Genomic DNA, 22218 nt, shown 5'->3' with positions numbered 1-22218 from the left:
GTCAGTTTCTCCATGAATTCCCTTTCCATGGATGTTTTCTGTGGCAGTTTCTTCATGAATTCCCTTCCCCTGATATTCCCTGGCTGTTTCTCCATGAATTCCCTTTTCCCTGGAAGTTTTCCCTGGCTGTTTTTCCATGGATCCCGTTTCCCTGGATATTCCCTGGCAGTTTCTCCATGAATTCCCTTCCCCTGGATATTCCCTGGCCATTTCTCCATGAATTCCCTTTCCCTGGAAGTTTTCCCTGGCCATTTCCCCATGAATTCCCTTTCCCTGGAAGTTTTCCCTGGCCGTTTTTCCCCGGATCCCGTTTCCCACAGACGTTTTCTCCCCCAGTTTCCGGCCCGTGCCTCTGGAGCAGACCTACGTGGGGATCACAGAGAAGAAAGCCATCAAACGCTTCCAGATCATGAACGAGATCGTCTACGAGAAGATCATGGAGCACGCCGGCAAGAACCAGGTGCGGCCCCTCATCCCACAAATCCTGGGAAAGGAAAAAAAACGGGATTTTCCCTTTTTCCCCCCTCATTTTGAGTTCCTGATGCCGCTGAGAAGTTCGGTGGAGCGGAGCTTTTGGGTTTTCTGGTTTTTTTCCCTTTTTTGGTTTTTTTTTGGTGGTTAATTTGGAATCGTCCCTTTGGGGGTGGAGGAATTCTCGGATCAATTCCACCCGGATTAATCCCGGATCTGTTCCCGGCCTGAGCGCCGGTTGGGGTGTCCACGGAAGGAGAAGGAGTTTTCCCTCTTTTTCCTTTTATCCCTTGAGGATGAGGGGATTTTTTAGGATGAGGGGATTTTTGTGCGTCCCTTAATTCCAGGTTTTTCCCACCCCGAACGCCGGGAGCGGGTTGGGCTGGGAGGATTTGTGTTTTCCATGGAATCTGAGAGGATAAAAAAGGAGTTTTCCCTCTTTTCCAGCCTGGATTAACTCGGAATTATCCCTAGGATTTGGGAAATTTTTTATTCCACACCTGGATGAATCCCAGCTCTGTTCCCACCCCGAACGCCGGGATTGGGTTGGGTTGGGGGGATTTGTGTTTTCCATGGAATCTGAGAGGACAAAAAAGGAGTTTTCCCTCTTTTCCAGCCCGGATTCATTGGGAATTGTCTCTTTAAGACTCGGGAATTGTTTTTATTCCACACCTGGGTGAATCCCAGCTCTGTTCCCATCCTAAACACTGGGTTGGGTTTGGAGGATTTGTGTTTCCCATGGAAACTGAGAGGACACAAATAGAATTCTCCCTCTTTTCCAGCCTGGATTAACTCAGAATTATCCCTTTAGGATTTGGGAATTTTTTTATTCCACACCTGGATGAATCTCAGCTCTGTTCCCACCCTGAACGCCGGGATCAGGTTGGGTTGGGAGGATTTGCATTTTCCATGGAATCTGAGAGGAACACAAAAAGACTTTTCCCTCTTTTCCAGCCCGGATTAACTCGGATTTACCCTGACAGGATGCAGGAATTCAGGTGTTTTTCATCACCTGGATGAATTCCATCTTTTTTTTCCCATCCTGAACACCGGGAGCAGGTTGGGTTGGGTTGATTTGCGTTTTCCATGGAATCTGAGAGCCCAAAACTCCACTTTTCCCTCTTTTCCAGCCTGGATTAACTCAGATTTGCCCCTTTAGGACGCAGGAATTGTTTTTATTCCACACCTGGGTGAATCCCAGCTCTCTTCCCATCCTAAACACTGGGTTGGGTTTTGAGGATTTGTGTTTTCCATGGAATCTGAGAGCACAAGAAAAGACTTTTCTCCCTTTTCCAGCCCAGATTCATTCAGAATTGTCCCTTTAGGATTTGGGAAATTTTTTATTCCACACCTGGATTAATCCCAGCTCTGTTCCCATCCTAAACACTGGGTTGGGTTTTGAGGATTTGCATTTCCCGTGGAATCTGAGAGCACAAAACTCCACTTTTCCCTCTTTTCCAGCCCGGATTAACTCGGATTTACCCCTTTAGGACGCAGGATTTGGGAGTTTTCTCCTCACCCTGAACACTGGGATCAGGTTGGGTTGATTTGTGTTTTCCATGGAATCTGAGAGCCCAAGAAAAGACTTTTCTCCCTCTTTTCCAGCCCAGATTCATTCAGAATTGTCCCTTTAGGATTTGGGAAATTTTTTATTCTACACCTGGATTAATCCCAGCTCTCTTCCCATCCTAAACACTGGGTTGGATTTTGAGGATTTGTGTTTCCCGTGGAATCTGAGAGCACAAAACTCCACTTTTCCCTCTTTTCCAGCCCGGATTAATTTGGATTTACCCTGACAGGATGCAGGAATTCAGGTGTTTTTCATCACCTGGATGAATTCCAGCTTTTTTTTCCCACCCTGAACACCGGGAGCAGGTTGGGTTGGGATGATCTGCGTTTTCCATGGGATCTGAGAGGATAAAAAAAGACTTTTCCCTCTTTTCCAGCCTGGATCAATTCAGAATTGTCCCTTTAGGATTTAGGAATTGTTTTTATTCTACACCTGGATTAATCCCAGCTCTCTTCCCATCCTAAACACTGGGTTGGGTTGGGATGATTTGCATTTTCCATGGAATCTGAGAGCCCATAAAACCAGTTTTCCCTCTTTTCCAGCCCGGATTAACTCAGATTTACCCCTCATAGGACGCAGGATTTGGGAGTTTCTCCCCACCCTGAACACCGGGATCAGGTTGGGTTGGGATGATTTCCGTGGAATCTGAGAGCCCAAAACTCCACTTTTCCCTCTTTTCCAGCCCGGATTGACTCGGATTTTCCCCTTTAAGATGCAGGAATTGTTTTTATTCCACACCTGGATTAATCACAGCTCACTTCCCATCCTAAACACTGGGTTGGGTTGGGATGATTTGTGTTTTCCATGGAATCTGAGAGCACAAAACTCCACTTTTCCCTCTTTTCCAGCCCGGATTAACTGGGATTTTCCCCGTCAGGATCCAGATGTTTCTCCCCACCTGGATGAATCCCAGCTCTGTTCCCACCCTGAACACCGGGATCAGTTTGGGTTGATTTGATGGGATTTGAGAACACCATAAAACCACTTTTCCCCCTTTTCCAGCCCGGATTAACTCGGATTTTCCCCTTTAGGACGCAGGATTTGGGAGTTTCTCCCCACCCTGAACACCGGGATCAGGTTGGGTTGATTTGTGTTTTCCATGGAATCTGAGAGCACAAAAAAAGACTTTTCTCCCTCTTTCCCAGCCCAGATTAACTCCAATTTACCCCTTTAGGGTGCAGGAAGTGTTTTTATTCCCCACCTGGATGAATCCCAGCTCTCATCCCATCCTAAACACTGGGTTGGATTTTGAGGATTTGCATTTCCCATGGAATCTGAGAGCACAAAACTCCACTTTTCCCCCTTTTCCAGCCCGGATTAACTCGGATTTTTCCCTTTAGGACGTAGGATTTGGGAGTTTCTCCTCACCCTGAACACCGGGATCAGGTTGGGTTGGGAGGATTTCCGTGGAATCTGAGAGCCCAAAACTCCACTTTTCCCTCTTTTCCAGCCCGGATTGACTCGGATTTTCCCCTTTAAGATGCAGGAATTGTTTTTATTCCACACCTGGATTAATCCCAGCTCTCTTCCCATCCTAAACACTGGGTTGGGTTGGGATGATTTGCATTTTCCATGGAATCTGAGAGCCAATAAAACCACTTTTCCCTCTTTTCCAGCCCAGATTAACTGGGATTTTCCCCATCAGGATCTGGGTGTTTCTCCCCACCTGGATGAATCCCAGCTCTGTTCCCACCCTGAACACCGGGATCAGTTTGGGTTGATTTGATGGGATTTGAGAACACCATAAAACCACTTTTCCCTCTTTCCCAGCCCGGATTGACTGGGATTTTCCCCGTCAGGATCCGGGTGTTTCTCCCGCCTGGGTGATTCCCGGCTCACCGCTCTGTCCCGCAGGTGCTGGTGTTCGTGCACTCGCGGAAGGAGACCGGGAAGACGGCGCGGGCGATCCGGGACATGTGCCTGGAGAAGGACACGCTGGGGCTCTTCCTGCGCGAGGGGTCCGCCTCCACCGAGGTGCTGCGCACCGAGGCCGAGCAGTGCAAGGTGAGCCCGGGAAACGCGCCCGGAAACGCCGGGAAACGGGCTGGGAAATGCCGGGAAACGGGCTGGGAAACACCTGGAAACGGGCTGGGAAATGCCGGGAAACGGGCTGGGAAATGCCGGGAAACGGGCTGGGAAACGGGCTGGGAAACGCCGGGAAAACACCCGGAAACGGGCTGGGAAACGCCGGGAAACACCGGGAAAACACCTGGAAACGGGCTGGGAAACACCGGGAAACGGGCTGGGAAATGCCAGGAGAACACCTGGAAACGGGCTGGGAAATGGGGAAACAGGCCGGGAAATGGGCTGGGAAACGGGTTGGGAAACACGGGGAAACACGCCCGGGAAACGCTGGGAAACGTGCTGGGAAATGCCGGGAAACGGGCCTGGGAAAATGGGCCGGGAAACGGGCTGGGAAATGCCGGGAAAACATGCCAGGAAAACACCCGGAAACGCGGAAACAGGATGGGAAACGCTGGGAAACGAGCTGGGAAATGCCGGGAAACGGGGAAACGGGCCAGGAAACGGGCCGGGAAATGCTGGGAAACGGGCCGGGGAAAATGGGCCGGGAAACGGGCCAGGAAACGCCGGGAAACGGGCTGTGAAACACCGGGAAAACACCTGGAAACGGGCCGGGAAATGGGCTGGGAAATGAGCTGGGAAATGCGCCCGGGAAATGCACTGGGAAACACACCGGGGAAAACGCGCCCGGAAAGGGCCCCGGGCGGCTCTTCATGCCTAGGGGGTGGGGTTATTTGGGAAAGGTGGGAAAATTCCTTCAGGGAATGCGCTTTCCAGCCCTTTATCCAGGACAGAGGTGGAATTATTTGGGAAAGTTTGGAAAATCTGGGAAAATTCCTTCAGGGAAAGGGATTTCCAGCCCTTTGTCAAGCGCAGAGGTGCAGTTATTTGGGAAAATTTGGGAAAATTCCTTCAGGGAAAGCGATTTCCAGCCCTTTATCCAGGACAGGGGTGGAATTATTTGGGAAAGTTTAGGAAAACCCCTTCAGGGATCCGTTCCCGGGGCCGGATCCGGCTCTCGCCGCCGCGCTCCGAGCGCTTTCCCGGCCTCTCCCGTCCTCTAATTCCATCCTTTCCCTGGGATGTTCCACTTTTCCCTCAGTTCCCGGTGTTATCTGGGAAAATTCCTTCAGGGAACGCCATTTCCAGCCCTTTATCCAGGACAGAGGTGGGAAAATTTGGGAAGCTTCCTTCAGGGAAAATGATTTCCAGCCCTTTATCCAGGATGGAGGCGCAGTTATTTGGGAAAATCTGGGAAGATTCCTTCAGAGAAAGGGATTTCCAGCCCTTTGTCCAGCACAGAGATGGAATTATTTGGGAAAATCTGGGGAAATTGCTTCAGGGAACACGATTTCCAGCCCTTTATCCAGGACAGGGGTGGAATTATTTGGGAAAGTTTGGAAAATCTGGGAAAATTCCTTCAGTGAAAGGGATCTCCAGCCCTTTATTCAGGATGGAGGTGAAATTATTTGGGAAAATTTCAGAAAATTCCTTCAGGGAAAACGATCTCCAGCCCTTTATCCAGGACAGAGGTGCAGTTATTTCAGGAAATTTGGGAATATTCCTTCAGGGAACACGATGTCCAGCCCTTTATCCAGGACAGAGGTGGAATTATCTGGGAAATTTGGGAAAATTCCGTCAGGGAAAGCGATTTCCAGCCCTTTGTCCAGCACAGAGCTGGAATTATTTGGGAAAATTTGGGAAATATGGGAAAATTCCTTCCGGGAAAGGGATTTCCAGCCCTTTATCCAGAGCAGAGGAGGAATTATTTGGGAAAATCTGGGAAAATTCCTTCAGGGAAAATGATCTCCAGCCCTTTATCCAGGACAGAGGTGCAGTTATTTCCAAAAATTTGGGAAAATTCCTTCAGGGAAAGGGATTTCCAGCCCTTTGTCCAGGGCAGAGGTGCAGTTATTTGGGAAAATTTGGGGAAATTCCTTCAGGGAAAGGGATTTCCAGCCCTTTATCCAGGGCAGAGGTGGAATTATTTGGGAAAATCTGGGGAAATTCCTTCTGGGAAAATGATCTCCAGCCCTTTTTGCAGGGCAGAGGTGCAGTTATTTCAGAAAATTTGGGGAAATTCCTTCAGGGAACGCGATTTCCAGCGCTTTATCCAGGACAGAGGTGAAATTATTTGGGAAAGTTTAGGAAAATTCCTTCAGGGAAAGCGATTTCCAGCCCTTTGTCCAGGACAGAGGTGGAATTATTTGGGGAAATCTGGGGAAATTTTGGAGAATTCCTTCAGGGAAAGCGATTTCCAGCCCTTTGTCCAGGGCAGAGGTGGAATTATTTGGGGAAGTTTAGGAAAATCCCTTCAGGGAAAGCTTTTTGCCGCCGCCGTTCCCGGGGCCGGATCCGGCTCTCGCCGCCGCGCTCCGAGCGCTTTCCCGGCCTCTCCCGTCCTCTAATTCCATCCTTTCCCTGGGATGTTCCACTTTTCCCTCAGTTCCCGGTGTTATCTGGGAAAATTCCTTCAGAGAACGCCATTTCCAGCCCTTTATCCAGGACAGAGATGCAGTTATTTGGGAAATTTGGGAAAATTGGGGAAACTTCCTTCAGGGAAAGCGATTTCCAGCCCTTTATCCAGGACAGAGGCGCAGTTATTTCAGGAAAGTTGAGAAAATTCCTTCAGGGAAAGCGATTTCCAGCCCTTTATCCAGGACAGAGGTGCAGTTATTTCAGAAAATTTTGAAAATTGGGGAGAATTCCTTCAGGGAAAGGGATTTCCAGCCCTTTATTCAGGATGGAGGTGAAATTATTTGGGAAAATTTCAGAAAATTCCTTCAGGGAAAACGATTTCCAGCCCTTTATCCAGGACAGAGGTGGAATTATGTGGGAAAGTTTAGGAAAATTCCTTCAGGGAAAATGATTTCCAGCCCTTTATCCAGGGCAGAGGTGGAATTATTTGGGAAAATTCCGTCAGGGAAAACGATCTCCAGCCCTTTATCCAGGACAGAGGTGAAATTATTTGAGAAAATGGGGGAAAATTCCTTTGAGGAGAACAATTCCCAGCCCTTTGTCCCAGGCAGAGGTGGATTCATTTGGGAAAATTTGGAAAATCTGGGAAGATTCCTTCAGGGAAAATGATCTCCAGCCCTTTATCCAGGGCAGAGGTGGAATTATTTGGGAAAATTTGGGAAAATTCATTCAGGGGAAGCATTTCCAGCCCTTTGTCCAGGATGGAGGTGCAGTTATTTCAGAAAATTTTGAAAATTTGGGAGAATTCCTTCAGGGAAAATGATCTCCAGCACTTTATCCAGAGCAGAGGTGGAATTATTTGGGGAAATCTGGGGAAATTTGGGAAAATTCCTTCTGGGAATGCAGTTTCCAGCCCTTTATCCAGGACAGAGGTGGAATTATTTGGGAAAGTTTAGGAAAATTCCTTCAGGGAAAGGGATTTCCAGCCCTTTATCCAGGGAAGAGAAAATTTGGGAAAATTCCTTTGAGGAGAACAATTTCCAGCCCATTATCCCAGGCAGAGGTGGATTCATTTGGGAAAATTTGGAAAATCTGGGAAAATTCCTTCAGGGAAAGCGATTTCCAGCCCTTTATCCAGGATAGAGGTGCAGTTATTTGGGAAAATCTGGGAAAATTCCTTCAGGGAAAATGATTTCCAGCCCTTTATCCAGGGCAGAGGTGGAATTATGTGGGAAAGTTTAGGAAAATTCCTTCAGGGAAAGGGATTTCCAGCCCTTTATCCAGGGCAGAGGTGGAATTATTTGGGAAAGTTTAGGAAAACCCCTTCAGGGATCCGTTCCCGGGGCCGCATCCGGCTCTCGCCGCCGCGCTCCGAGCGCTTTCCCGGCCTCTCCCGTCCCTGGGTCCCGGTGCCGCTCCCGAGCCTCTCTCCCGGAATTCTCCGGGCGCTTTTCCCGCAGAACCTGGAGCTGAAGGATCTGCTGCCCTACGGCTTCGCCATCCACCACGCCGGCATGACGCGCGTCGACCGGACGCTGGTGGAGGATCTCTTCGCCGACAAACACATCCAGGTGCGAGCGGGGCTCGGAGCCGGCTCCGGCCGCGGTTTGTCCGGATAAAATCGGGATCCGGCTGCTCCTGCTGCCGGGGCCGGGGAGAAAGAGGGGATTTTCCTGAGGGAGGGGGGAAATGGGAGGTGGAAAAGGGAATTTTGGGGTGTTGGAGGCGTGAGGGTTATTGGGAGTTGGGAATTGGGAAAAGCAGATTTCTTTGGGAATTGGGAATTGGGAAAAGCAGATTTCCTGGGAATTGGGAAAAGCAGATTTCCTGGGAATGAGGAAAAGCAGATTTATTGGGAAATTGGGAATGGGGAAAAGGAGATTTATTGGGAAATTGGGAATTGAGAAAAGCAGGTTTCTTTGGGACATTGGGAATGAGGAAAAGCAGATTTCCTGGGAATTGGGAATTGGGAAAAGCAGATTTCCTGGGAATTGTGAATGAGGAAAAGCAGATTTATTGGGAATTGGGAAAAGCAGATTTCCTGGGAATTGGGAATTGGGAAAAGCAGAATTCCTGGGAATTGGGAAAAGCAGATTTCTTTGGAAATTGGGAAAAGCAGAATTCCTGGGAATGGGGAAAAACGCGGCCCCGGTGCTCGGCCGTGGGGACGTTCCCGCTGCTCCTTCTCCAGAGCGTTCCCAGCTGCTTCCTCCCTTGGGATGCTTTTTTGGTTGGATTTGGAGGTTCTGGCAGGGTTTGGAGGTTCCTGGTGGATCAGATCCTTGGTTTGGGGTGGATTTGGAGGCTCCTGAGTGGATTTGGAGGTTCCTGGCTGAATTTGATTCCTGGTTTTGAGTGGATTTGGAGGTTCCTGGCAGGATTTGGATGTTCCTGGTGGATCTCATCCCTGGGTTTTGGTGAATTTTGAGGTTCCTGGCCAGATTTGTTGGTTCCTGGTGGATCTGATCCCCATTTTTTGGTGGATTTGGAGGTTCCTGACTGGGTTTGGAAGTTCCTGGCAGGATTTGGATGTTCCTGGTGGATCTGATCCCTGGGTTTGGGTGGATTTGTTGTTTCCTGGTGGATCAGATCCCCGTTTTTTGATGGATTTGGAGGTTCCTGGCAGGGTTTGGAGGTTCCTGGTGGATCAGATCCTTGGTTTGGGGTGGATTTGGAGGTTCCTGAGTGGATTTGGAGGTTCTGGCTGGGTTTGGAGGTTCCTGGTGGATCTGAGCCCCGTTTTTTGGTGGATTTGGAGGTTCCTGGCAGGATTTGGAGGTTCCTGGCAGGATTTGTTGGGTCCTGGTGGATCTGATCCCCATTTTTTGATGGATTTTTTGGTTCCTGGCTGGGTTTGGATGTTCCTGGCTGGGTTTGGATGATCCTGGTGGATCTGATCCCTGTTTTTTGGTGGATTTGGATGTTCCTAGTGGGATTTGGATGTTGCTGGTGGATCTCATCCCTGAGTTTGGGTGGATTTGTTGGTTCCTGGTGGATCTGATCCCCATTTTTTGGTGGATTTGGAGGTTCCTGACTGGGTTTGGAAGTTCCTGGCTGGGTTTGGATGTTCCTGGTGGATCTGATCCCTGTTTTTTGGTGGATTTGGAGGTTCCTGACTGGGTTTGGAGGTTCCTGGCAGGGTTTGGATGTTCCTGGTAGATCTGATCCCTGTTTTTTGGTGGATTTGGAGGTTCCTGGCAGGATTTGGAGGTTCCTGGCTGGGATTGGATGTTCCTGGTAGATCTGATCCCCATTTTTGATGGATTTGGAGGTTCCTGGCAGGATTTGTTGGTTCCTGGTGGATCTGATCCCCGTTTTTTGGTGCATTTGGATGTTCCTGTTGGATCTCATCCCTGGGTTTTGGTGGATTTTGAGGTTCCTGGCCAGATTTGTTGGTTCTGGTGGATCTGATCCCTGTTTTTTGGTGCATTTCTTGGTTCCTGGTGGATCTGATCCCCGTTTTTTGATGGATTTGGAGGTTCCTGGCAGGATTTGTTGTTTCCTGGTGGATCTGATCCCCGTTTTTTGGTGGATTTATTGGTCCTGGTGGATCTGATCCCCGTTTTTTGATGGATTTCTTGGTTCCTGGTGGATCTGACCCCCGTTTTTTGGTGCATTTGTTGGTCCTGGTGGATCTGATCCCCATTTTTTGATGGATTTCTTGGTTCCTGGAGGATCTGACCCCCGTTCTTTGGTGCATTTGTTGTTTCCTGGTGGATCTGATCCCCGTTTTTTGATGGATTTGGAGGTTCCTGGCAGGGTTTGGAGGTTCCTGGATGGATTTGGATGTTCCTGGTGGATCTGACCCCCGTTTTTCGGTGGATTTGTTGTTTCCTGGTGGATCTGACCCCCGTTTTCCGGCAGGTCCTGGTGTCCACGGCCACGCTGGCCTGGGGCGTGAACCTGCCGGCGCACACGGTGATCATCAAGGGCACGCAGGTGTACAGCCCGGAGAAGGGGCGCTGGACGGAGCTGGGGGCGCTGGACATCCTCCAGGTGGGAGCTGGGAACATCCCGGCGCCTTCCCGGCCCTTCCAGATAATTCCTCCAGGATTCCATGCCCAGGTTCTTTCAGATAATTCCTCAGGAATTCCACACCCAGAACCTCCTGAGATAATCCCTCAAGAATTCCTTGGGCAGTCTCTTCTGAGATAATTCCTCAAGAATTCCTTCCCAGATTCACCTGAGACAATCCCTCAAGAACTCCTTGCCCAAACCCTCCTGAGATAATTCCTCAAGAATTCCTTGTGCAGACCCTCCTGAGATAATTCTGTGCCCAGACCCACCTGAGATAATTCCTCAAGAATTCCTTTCCCAGATCCTCCTGAGACAATTCCCTGCCCAAACCCATCCCAGATAATTCCTCAAGAATTCCATGCCCGGATCCTCCTGAGATACTTCCTCAAGAATTCCTTGTGCAGTCTCTTCTGAGATAATTCCTCAGGAATTCCATGTCTAGACCCACCTGAGATAATTCCATGCCCAAACCCACCTGAGATAATCCCTCAAGAATTCCATGTGCAGACCCTCTTGAGATAATCCCTCAAGAATTCCTTACCCAGACCCTCCTGAGATAATCCCTCAGGAATTCCTTTCCCAAACCCACCTGAGACAATTCCATGCCCAAACCCACCTGAGACAATTCCTCAAGAATTCCTTTCCCAAACCCACCTGAGATAATCCCTCAGGAATTCCTTTCCCAAACCCTCCTGAGATAATCCCTCAAGAATTCCCTGCCCAGGCCCACCCGGGACAATTCCCTGCCGGATTCCCGTTCTCCTGAGGCGTTTCTCCCGGTCGCAGATGCTGGGCCGTGCCGGGAGGCCGCAGTACGACACGAAGGGGGAGGGAATTCTCATCACCTCCCATGGGAATAATTCCTCAGGAATTCCTTTCCCAGACCCTCCTGAGACAATTCCTTTCCCAGACCTCCTGAGATAATTGCTCAGGAATTCCTTTTCCAGACCCTCCTGAGATAATCCCTCAGGAATTCCTTTCCCAGATCCATCTGAGACAATTCCCTGCCCAAACCCACCTGAGATAATTCCTCAAGAATTCTCTGCTTGGACCCTCCTGAGATAATTCCTCAAGAATTCCTTGTGCAGTCTCTTCTGAGATAATTCCTCAGGAATTCCATGTCTAGACCCATCTGAGATAATTCCATGCCTGGATCCTCCTGAGATCATTCCATGCCCAAACCCACCTTAGATGATCCCTGAAGAATTCCATGTGCAGACGCTCTTGAGATAAACCCTCAAGAATTCCTTACCCAGACCCTCCTGAGATAATTCCGTGCCCAAAGCCACCTGAGATAATTCCTCAAGAATTCCCTGCCTGGATCCTCCTGAGACAATTCCTTTCCCAGACCCGTCCCAGATAATTCCTCAAGAACTCCTTGCCCAAACCCACCTTAGATAAATTCCTCAATGATTCCTTGCCTGGATCCTCCTGAGATAATTCCTCAAGAATTCCTTGCTTGGGTCCTCCTGAGGCCATTCCTTTCCCAGACCCTCCTGAGATAATTCCTCAAGAATTCCTTGTGCAGTCTCTTCTGAGATAATTCCTCAGGAATTCCATGTCTAGACCCACCTGAGATAATTCCATGCCCAGACCCACCTGAGATAATCCCTCAAGAATTCCTTGCTTGGATCCTCCTGAGACAATTCCTTTCCCAGACCTCCTGAGATAATCCCTCAGGAATTCCTTTCCCAGATCCATCTGAGACAATTCCCTGCCCAAACCCACCTGAGATAATTCCTCAAGAATTCTCTGCTTGGACCCTCCTGAGATAATTCCTCAAGAATTCCTTGTGCAGTCTCTTCTGTGATAATTCCTCAGGAATTCCATGTCTAGACCCATCTGAGATAATTCCATGCCTGGATCCTCCTGAGATAATTCCATGCCCAAACCCACCTTAGATGATCCCTGAAGAATTCCATGTGCAGACCCACCTGAGATAATCCCTCAAGAATTCCATGCCTGGATCCTCCTGAGACAATTCCTTTCCCAGACCCTCCTGAGATAATCCCTCAGGAATTCCTTTTCCAGACCCTCCTGAGATAATCCCTCAAGAATTCCTTTCCCAGATCCATCTGAGACAATTCCCTGCCCAAAACCATCCCAGATCATTCCTCAAGAATTCCATGTCTAGATCCACCTGAGATAATTCCTCAAGAATTCCCTGCTTGGATCCTCCTGAAACAATTCCTTTCCCAAACCCGTCCCAGATAATCCCTCAGGAATTCCTTTCCCAAACCCACCTTAGATAATTCCTCAATGATTCCTTGCCTGGATCCTCCTGAGATAATCCCTCAAGAATTCCTTGTGCAGACCCTCCTGAGATAATTCTGTGCCCAGACCCACCTGAGATAATCCCTCAAGAATTCCATGCCCGGATCCTCCTGAGATAATCCTTCAAGAATTCCTTTCCCAGATCCATTTTAGACAATTCCCTGCCCAAAACCATCCCAGATAATCCCTCAAGAATTCCCTGCCCAAACCCACCTTAGGTAATCCCTCAAGAATTCCATGCCCAAACCCACCTGAGATAATCCCTCAAGAATTCCCTGCCCAGGCCCACCCGGGACAATTCCCTGCCGGATTCCCGTTCTCCTGAGGCGTTTCTCCCGGTCGCAGATGCTGGGCCGTGCCGGGAGGCCGCAGTACGACACGAAGGGAGAGGGAATTCTCATCACCTCCCACGGCGAGCTCCAGTACTACCTGTCGCTGCTCAACCAGCAGCTGCCCATCGAGAGCCAGATGGTGGCCAAGCTCCCGGACATGCTCAACGCCGAGGCCGTGCTCGGAAACGTGCAGAACGCCAAGGTCGGCCGCGGTTCCGCGACTCCGGGGGGGTTTTGGGGCGTTCCCGGGGGTTCTCGGAGGAGGTTCTGGGGTGTGGGGGTGGGAAATGTTGGGGTGTTGTGGGGTTGGTTCCTGGGGAGCTGGGGGAGGAGGGGAGGAGAGGGAATTGGGCGGCGGGGAAAAGCGGATTTTTTCCTGGGGGATTTGGGGCAGGGAAAAGCGGATTTCCATAAGAATTCCATACAGGAAAAGGGGATTTTCTTGGGAATTACATGCAGGAAAAGTGGATTTCTGGGGAATTTGGGGCAGGGAAAAGCGGATTTCCATAAGAATTCCATACAGGAAAAGCAGATTTTCTTGGGAATTACATGCAGGAAAAGCGGATTTCCTGGGGAATTTGGGGTGAGGAAAAGCAGATTTGCTGGGGAATTTGGGGCAGGGAAAAGCGGATTTCCTGGGGAATTTGGGGCAGGGAAAAGCGGATTTCTGGGGAATTTGGGGCAGGGAAAAGCGGATTTCTGGGGAATTTGGGGTGAGGAAAAGCGGATTTCCTGGGGGATTTGGGGTGAGGAAAAGCGGATTTCCTGGGGAATTTGGGGCAGGGAAAAGCGGATTTCCTGGGGAATTTGGAGTGAGGAAAAGCGGATTTCCTGGGGAATTTGGGGCAGGGAAAAGCGGATTTCTGGGGAATTTGGGGCAGGGAAAAGCGGATTTCCTGGGGAATTTGGGGTGAGGAAAAGCGGATTTCCTGGGGAATTTGGCGCAGGGAAAAGCGGATTTCCTGGGGAATTTGGGGCAGGGAAAAGCGGATTTCCTGGGGAATTTGGGGCGAGGAAAAGCGGATTTCCTGGGGAATTTGGGGTGAGGAAAAGCGGATTTCCTGGGGAATTTGGGGTGAGGAAAAGCGGATTTCCTGGGGAATTTGGAGTGAGGAAAAGCGGATTTCCATAAGAATTCCATACAGGAAAAGGGGATTTTCTTGGGAATTACATGCAGGAAAAGCGGATTTTTCCTGTGGAATTTGGGGTGAGGAAAAGCGGATTTCCTGGGCGATTTGGGGCAGGGAAAAGCGGATTTCCTGGGGAATTTGGGGCAGGGAAAAGCGGATTTCCTGGGGAATTTGGGGCAGGGAAAAGCGGATTTCCTGGGGAATTTGGGGCAGGGAAAAGCGGATTTCCTGGGGAATTTGGGGCAGGGAAAAGCGGATTTCCTGGGGAATTTGGGGCAGGGAAAAGCGGATTTCCTGGGGGATTTGGGGTGAGGAAAAGCGGATTTCCTGGGGAGTTTGGGGTGAGGAAAAGCGGATTTCCTGGGGAATTTGGGGCAGGGAAAAGCGGATTTCCTGGGGAATTTGGGGTGAGGAAAAGCAGATTTTCTTGGGAATTATGTACAGGAAAAGCAGATTTCCTGGGAAATTAGGGCAAGGAAAATCAGCTTTTCTGGGGAACTAGAGCAAGGAAAAACAGATTTCTGGGGAATTGGGGCAAGGAAAAGCAGATTTCCTGGTAAATTAGGAACCAGGAAAAGCAGATTTCCTTGGGAATTACATGCAGGAAATGCAGCTTTCCTGGAAAATGTGGGACCAGGAAAAGCAGCTTTCTTTGGAAATTGGATGCCAGGAAAAGCAGCTTTCCTGGAAAATCAGGGGCAAGGAAAAACAGCTTTTGTGGGAATTTGGAATGAGGAGAAGCAGCTTCTCTGGGAAATAAGAAACGAGGAGAAGCAGCTTCCCAGGGAATTTGAGTGCCAGGAAAAGCGGATTTTCTGGGAATTTGGGACCAGGAAAAGCGGATTTTCTGGAAATTTGGGACCAGGAAAAGCGGATTTTCTAGGAATTTGGGACCAGGAAAAGCGGATTTTCTGGGAATTTGGGACCAGGAAAAGCGGATTTTCTGGGAATTTGGGACCAGGAAAAGCAGCCTTCTTTGGAAATTGGATTCCAGGGCAAGCAGCTTTCCTGGGAAATTTGGAACCAGGAGAAGCAGCTTTTCTGGGAAACTGGGAATGAGAAAAAGGAGCTTTTCTGGGAAATTGGGAATGGGGAAGAGCAGCTTCTCTGGGACTTTGGAGTTAGGAGAAGCAGCTTCTCTGGGAAATGGAGGAGCACCGGGAGAAGCAGCTCTTCTGGGAAATTGGAATGAGGAAAAGGAGCTTTCCTGGGAAATTGAGCACCGGGAGAAGCATCTTGTCGGGGAATTTGGAATGAGGAAAAGCAGCTTCTCTGGGAAATTGGGAATGGGAAAAAGCAGCTTCTCTGGGAAATGGAGCACCAGGAAAAACATCTTTCCTGGGAAATTGGAATGAGGAGAAGCAGCTTCTCTGGGAAATTGGGAATGAGGAGAAGCAGCTTTCCTGGGAAATTGGGAATGAGGAGTAGCAGCTTTCCTGGGAATTGGGAATGAGGAAAAGCAGCTTTCCTGGGAAATTTGGCACCAGGAGAAGCAGCTTTCCTGGGAAATCGAGCACCAGGAAAAACATCTTTCCTGGGAATTTGGAATGAGGAGAAGCAGCTTTCCTGGGAATTTGGAATGAGGCAAAGCAGCTTCTCTGGGAAATTTGGAACCAGGAGAAGCAGCTTCTCTGGGAAACTGGGAATGAGAAAAAGCAGCTTCTCTGGGAAATTGGGAATGAGGAGAAGCAGCTTTCCTGGGAATTGGGAATGAGGAGAAGCAGCTTCTCTGGGAAATTGGGAATGAGGAGAAGCAGCTTTCCTGGGAAATTGGGAATGAGAAAAAGCAGCTTTCCTGGGAATTGGGAATGAGGAGAAGCAGCTTCTCTGGGAAATTGGGAATGAGGAGAAGCAGCTTTCCTGGGAAATTGGGAATGGGAAAAAGCAGCTTTCCTGGGAAACGGAGCACCGGGAGTAGCAGCTTTCCTGGGAAATTGGGAATGAGGAGAAGCAGCTTTCCTGGGAAATTGGGAATGAGGAGAAGCAGCTTTCCTGGGAAATCGAGCACCAGGCAAAACGTCTTTCCTGGGAATTGGGAATGAGGAGAAGCAGCTTTCCAGGGAAATTGGGAATGAGGAGAAGCAGCTTTCCTGGGAAATTTGGAGCCCCGGGAGCAGCTTTCCTGGGAAATTGGGAGTGAGGAGAAGCAGCTTTCCTGGGAAATTTGGAGCCCCGGGAGCAGCAATTCTCCCCGCGTTTCCCGGCCGTTTTCGCGGGGTTCCCGCGGCCGGGCCGGGCTCCGGGGCGGCGGCGGCGCTGCCCCGGGCTCAGCGGGACGGGGCCGGCGCAGGACGCGGTGAACTGGCTGGGCTACACGTACCTGTACATCCGCATGCTGCGCTCGCCCGCGCTCTACGGCATCGCCCACGAGCACCTGAAGGCCGACCCGCTCCTGGAGCAGCGGCGCCTGGACCTCGTGCACACGGCCGCGCTCACGCTCGACAAGAACAACCTGGTCAAGTACGACAAGAAAACCGGGAATTTCCAGGTGGGACGGCGAGGGGGAGAACGGGGGTTTTGGGGGTGGGATGGTGGGGGAAAAAATGGGGGGTTTGGGTGGGGGATGGCAGGGAAAAAGAATTGGGGATTTCTGGGTGGTAGGGGGAAAAAAAGCAGGATTTTTGGGTGGGAAGGGGAAAAAAATGGAGGAGGGATTTCTGGGTGGGCGGGGGGGAAATGGAGATTTTTGGGTGGGAGGGGGAAAAAATGGGGATTTCTGGGTGGGAGGGAAAAAAAATGGAGATTTCTGGGTGGGAGGGGGTTTCTCCTGATTGTTCCGGCTGCTCTCCCGGCCGTTCCCGCGGTTTCTCCTGATTGTTCCGGTGGTTTCTCCCATCATTCCCACTGCTCTCCCGGCCGTTCCCGTTGTTTCTCCCGGTTGTTCCGGTGGTTTCTCCCATCATTCCCGCTGCTCTCCCGTCCGTTCCCGCGGTTTCTCCTGATTGTTCCGGTGGTTTCTCTGGCATTCCCGCCCTTTTCCCGGCCGTTCCCGTTGTTTCTCCTGATTGTTCCCGTGGTTTCTCCGGCATTCCCGCCCTTTTCCCGGCCGTTCCCGCGGTTTCTCCTGATTGTTCCCGTGGTTTCTCCCATCATTCCCGCTGCTCTCCCGGCCGTTCCCGTTGTTTCTCCCGATAGTTCCGGTGGTTTCTCCCATCATTCCCGCCGTTTTCCCGGCCGTTCCCACGGTTTCTCCTGATTGTTCCCGTGGTTTCTCCCATCATTCCCGCCATTCTCCCGGCCGTTCCCGTTGTTTCTCCTGATTGTTCCCATGGTTTCTCCCATCATTCCCGCCGTTTTCCCGGCCGTTCCCGTTGTTTCTCCCGATTGTTCTGGTGGTTTCTCCCATCATTCCGGCCCTTTTCCCGGCCGTTCCCGTTGTTTCTCCTGATTGTTCCGGTGGTTTCTCCCATCATTCCCGCCCTTTTCCCGGCCGTTCCCGTTGTTTCTCCTGATTGTTCCCATGGTTTCTCCCATCATTCCCGCCGTTTTCCCGGCCGTTCCCGTTGTTTCTCCTGATTGTTCCGGTGGTTTCTCCCATCATTCCCGCCGTTCTCCCGGCCGTTCCCGTGGTTTCTCCTGATTGTTCCCGTGGTTTCTCCCATCATTCCCGCCCTTTTCCCGGCCGTTCCCGTTGTTTCTCCTGATTGTTCCCGTGGTTTCTCCGGCATTCCCGCCGCTCTCCCGGCTGTTCCCGTTGTTTCTCCTGATGGTTCCGGTGGTTTCTCCGGCATTCCCGCCCTTTTCCCGGCCGTTCCCGTTGTTTCTCCTGATTGTTCCCGTGGTTTCTCCCATCATTCCCGCCGTTCTCCCGGCCGTTCCCGCGGTTTCTCCTGATTGTTCCGGTGGTTTCTCCCATCATTCCCGCCGCTCTCCCGGCCGTTCCCGTTGTTTCCCCTGATTGTTCCCGTGGTTTCTCCCATCATTCCCGCCGTTCTCCCGGCCGTTCCCGCGGTTTCTCCTGATTGTTCCCGTGGTTTCTCCCATCATTCCCGCCGTTCTCCCGGCCGTTCCCGCGGTTTCTCCTGATTGTTCCCGTGGTTTCTCCGGCATTCCCGCCGTTCTCCCGGCCGTTCCCGTTGTTTCTCCTGATTGTTCCCGTGGTTTCTCCGGCATTCCCGCCGTTCTCCCGGCCGTTCCCGTTGTTTCTCCTGATTGTTCCGGTGGTTTCTCCCATCATTCCCGCCGTTTTCCCGGCCGTTCCCGTTGTTTCTCCTGATTGTTCCGGTGGTTTCTCCCATCATTCCCGCTGCTCTCCCGGCCCTTCCCGTGGTTTATCCTGATTGTTCCCGTGGTTTCTCCCATCATTCCCGCCCTTTTCCCGGCCGTTCCCGTTGTTTCTCCTGATTGTTCCGGTGGTTTCTCCCATCATTCCCGCCGTCTTCCCGGCCGTTCCCGCGGTTTCTCCTGATCGTTCCCGTGGTTTCTCCCATCATTCCCGCCCTTTTCCCGGCCGTTCCCGTTGTTTCTCCTGATTGTTCCGGTGGTTTCTCCCATCATTCCCGCCGTTCTCCCGGCCGTTCCCGCGGTTTCTCCTGATCGTTCCCGTGGTTTCTCCCATCATTCCCGCCGTTCTCCCGGCCCTTCCCGTTGTTTGTCCTGATTGTTCCGGTGGTTTCTCCCATCATTCCCGCCGTTCTCCCGGCCCTTCCCGTTGTTTGTCCTGATTGTTCCGGTGGTTTCTCCGGCATTCCCGCCGCTCTCCCGGCCGTTCCCGTGGTTTCTCCTGATTGTTCCCGTGGTTTCTCCGGCATTCCCGCCGCTCTCCCGGCCGTTCCCGTTGTTTCTCCCGATTGTTCCGGTGGTTTCTCCCATCATTCCCGCCGTTCTCCCGGCCGTTCCCGCGGTTTCTCCTGATTGTTCCGGTGGTTTCTCCGGCATTCCCGCCGCTCTCCCGGCCGTTCCCGTTGTTTCTCCTGATTGTTCCGGTGGTTTCTCCGGCATTCCCGCCGTTCTCCCGGCCGTTCCCGCGGTTTCTCCTGATTGTTCCCGTGGTTTCTCCCATCATTCCCGCCGTTCTCCCGGCCGTTCCCGTGGTTTATCCTGATTGTTCCCGTGGTTTCTCCCATCATTCCCGGCGTTCTCCCGGCCGTTCCCGCGGTTTCTCCTGACCCTGGCCGCGTTCCCGCGCTGTCCCGGCAGGTGACGGAGCTGGGCCGCATCGCCAGCCATTACTACATCACCAACGAGACGGTGCAGACGTACAACCAGCTGCTGAAACCCACGCTGAGCGAGATCGAGCTCTTCCGCGTCTTCTCGCTGTCCTCCGAGTTCCGCAACATCACCGTGCGCGAGGTACCGGCGCCGCGACGGGCGGCACCCAGCGAACAGCACCCAACTGCAGCCACCCAACAACACACACCCAACGGCACCCAACAGCACCCAACAGCACCCAACGGCACCCAACAGCACCCAACGAACAGCACCCAGCAAACAGCACCCAGCGAACAGCACCCAGCAAACAGCACCCAGCAAACAGCACCCAACTGCAGCCACCCAACAAACAGCACCCAGCAAACAGCACCCAACAACACACACCCAGCAAACAGCACCCAGCAAACAGCACCCAGCAAACAGCACCCAGCAAACAGCACCCAACTGCAGCCACCCAACAAACAGCACCCAGCAAACAGCACCCAACAACACACACCCAACAAACAGCACCCAGCAAACAGCACCCAACAACACACACCCAGCAAACAGCACCCAGCAAACAGCACCCAGCAAACAGCACCCAACTGCAGCCACCCAACAAACAGCACCCAGCGAACAGCACCCAACAACACACACCCAACAAACAGCACCCAACAACACACACCCAACAAACAGCACCCAGCAAACAGCACCCAGCAAACAGCACCCAACAAACAGCACCCAACGAACAGCACCAACAGCACACACCCAACAGCAGCCACCCAACAAACAGCACCCAACAACACACACCCAACAAACAGCACCCAACTGCAGCCACCCAGCAAACAGCACCCAGCAAACAGCACCCAGCGAACAGCACCCAGCGAACAGCACCCAACAAAGAGCACCCAACAACACACACCCAACAAACAGCACCCAGCGAACGGCACCCAACAAACAGCACCCAACAGCACACACCCAACAGCACACACCCAACAGCAGCCACCCAACAAACAGCACCCAACAACACACACCCAACAAACAGCACCCAACTGCAGCCACCCAACAAACAGCACCCAACAAACAGCACCCAACAACACACACCCAGCAAACAGCACCCAACAAACAGCACCCAGCAAACAGCACCCAGCGAACAGCACCCAGCAAACGGCACCCAGCGAACGGCACGCAGCAAACAGCACCCAACAAACAGCACCCAACTGCAGCCACCCAACAACACACACCCAACAACACCTGGCGGCACCCAACAGCACCCAACGACACCCAACAGCACCCAGTGACACCCAACGGCACCTAACAGCCACCACCCAGCAACACCTAACAGTCAGCACCCAACGACACCCAACAGTCAGCACCCAACAGCACCCAGCGACACCCAACAGCCACTACCCAATGACACCCAACAGCACCCAGCAACCATCACTCAACACCCAACAAACATCACCCAACAACACCCACCCAACAGCACCCAACAGCACCCAGCGACACCCAACAGCCACTACTCAATGACACCCAACAACACCCAACAGCCATCACTCAACCCCCAACAGCACCCAGTGACACCCAACAGCACCCAGCGACACCCAACAGCACCTGGCGACACCCAACAGCACCCAACGACACCCACCCAGTGACACCCAACAGCACCCAACGACACCCAACAGCACCCGGCGACACCCAACAGCACCCAACATACCTAAATGCCATCACCCAACACCCAACCACACCCAACAACACCCAACCACCATCACCCTACAGCCATCGCCCAAACAACACCCAATAGCCACCAACCAGCACTCAACAGCCAACAGCCATCGCCCAACAGCACCCAACAGCCACCAACACCCATCAACACCCAACCACCATCACCCATCACCCAACAACACCCAAGAGCCATCAACACCCAACCACCATCACCCAACAACACTCAACACCCATCACCCAACAGCACCCAACCACCATCACCCATTACCCAACAGCACCCAACCACCATCACCCATTACCCAACAGCACCCAACCACCATCAACCATTACCCAACAGCACCCAACCACCATCACCCATCAACACCCAACAGCACCCAACCACCATCACCCAACACCCAACAGCACCCAAGAGCCATCACCCATCAACACCCAACAGCACCCAAGAGCCATCCCCCCAGAGCCACCGCTGAGTTTTTGCCTGGAGAGGCCCCGAGCCGTTCCCGGCTCCGTGGGCATCACCCAGTGCAGGCCGGGAAAGCGCTCGGACACAATTTTTGGGAAGAGCTTTGGGGGAAAACCAAGGAAAAGCTGGGATTGGTGGGTGCTGCGGAGCCCCTCCGGAGGGATCACCCCACCCTCCATCTGCGTTCTCCCCCAGGAGGAGAAGCTGGAGCTGCAGAAGCTTCTGGAACGAGTCCCGATCCCGGTGAAGGAGAGCATCGAGGAGCCCAGTGCCAAGGTGAGCCGTGCCCGGAATTCCCGGGGGAATTCTGCTCTCTTCCCTCTCCGGGGTGTCCTGGGAAGCTCGGAGGGATCTGGGGGGTGGTGGTGGGATGGGTGGGAGAAGGGAACAGGGAAAAGGAGATTTCCTGGGAAATCAGGAATCGGGAAAAGGAGATTTTCTGGGAAATCTGGAACCGGGAAAAGGAGATTTTCTGGGAAATCTGGAACCGGGAAAAGGAGATTTTCTGGGAAATGTGGAACCAGGAGAAGCAGATTTTTTGGGAAATGAGGAACCAGGAAAAGGAGATTTTTTGGGAAATCAGGAGCAAGGAAAAGGAGATTTTCTGGGAAATGAGGAACCAGGAAAAGATTTTCTGGGAAAGCAGGAACTAGGAAAAGCAGATTT

General features: G+C 51.9%; 1 protein-coding gene across 1 annotated transcript in view; it reads left to right on the top strand.

The window, feature by feature from the left end:
- SNRNP200 (small nuclear ribonucleoprotein U5 subunit 200) overlaps positions 1–22218 on the top strand; it is an 83647-nt gene that overhangs the window by 14110 nt on the left and 47319 nt on the right. The window contains exons 8-15 of the mRNA XM_040087582.2: positions 337–460; positions 3896–4045; positions 7942–8052; positions 10346–10477; positions 13118–13306; positions 16525–16722; positions 19374–19526; positions 21748–21828. Of these exons, the coding sequence (XP_039943516.1) occupies positions 337–460; positions 3896–4045; positions 7942–8052; positions 10346–10477; positions 13118–13306; positions 16525–16722; positions 19374–19526; positions 21748–21828 (1138 nt within the window). The remainder of the gene's footprint in view (positions 1–336; positions 461–3895; positions 4046–7941; positions 8053–10345; positions 10478–13117; positions 13307–16524; positions 16723–19373; positions 19527–21747; positions 21829–22218) is intronic.

Source organism: Hirundo rustica, chromosome 28 (genome assembly GCF_015227805.2).
Source record: "Hirundo rustica isolate bHirRus1 chromosome 28, bHirRus1.pri.v3, whole genome shotgun sequence".
In the NCBI taxonomy this organism is placed as follows: domain Eukaryota; kingdom Metazoa; phylum Chordata; class Aves; order Passeriformes; family Hirundinidae; genus Hirundo; species Hirundo rustica.
The sequence above is the reverse complement of the archived record's forward strand: the minus strand, read 5'-3'. Positions and strand labels throughout refer to the sequence as shown.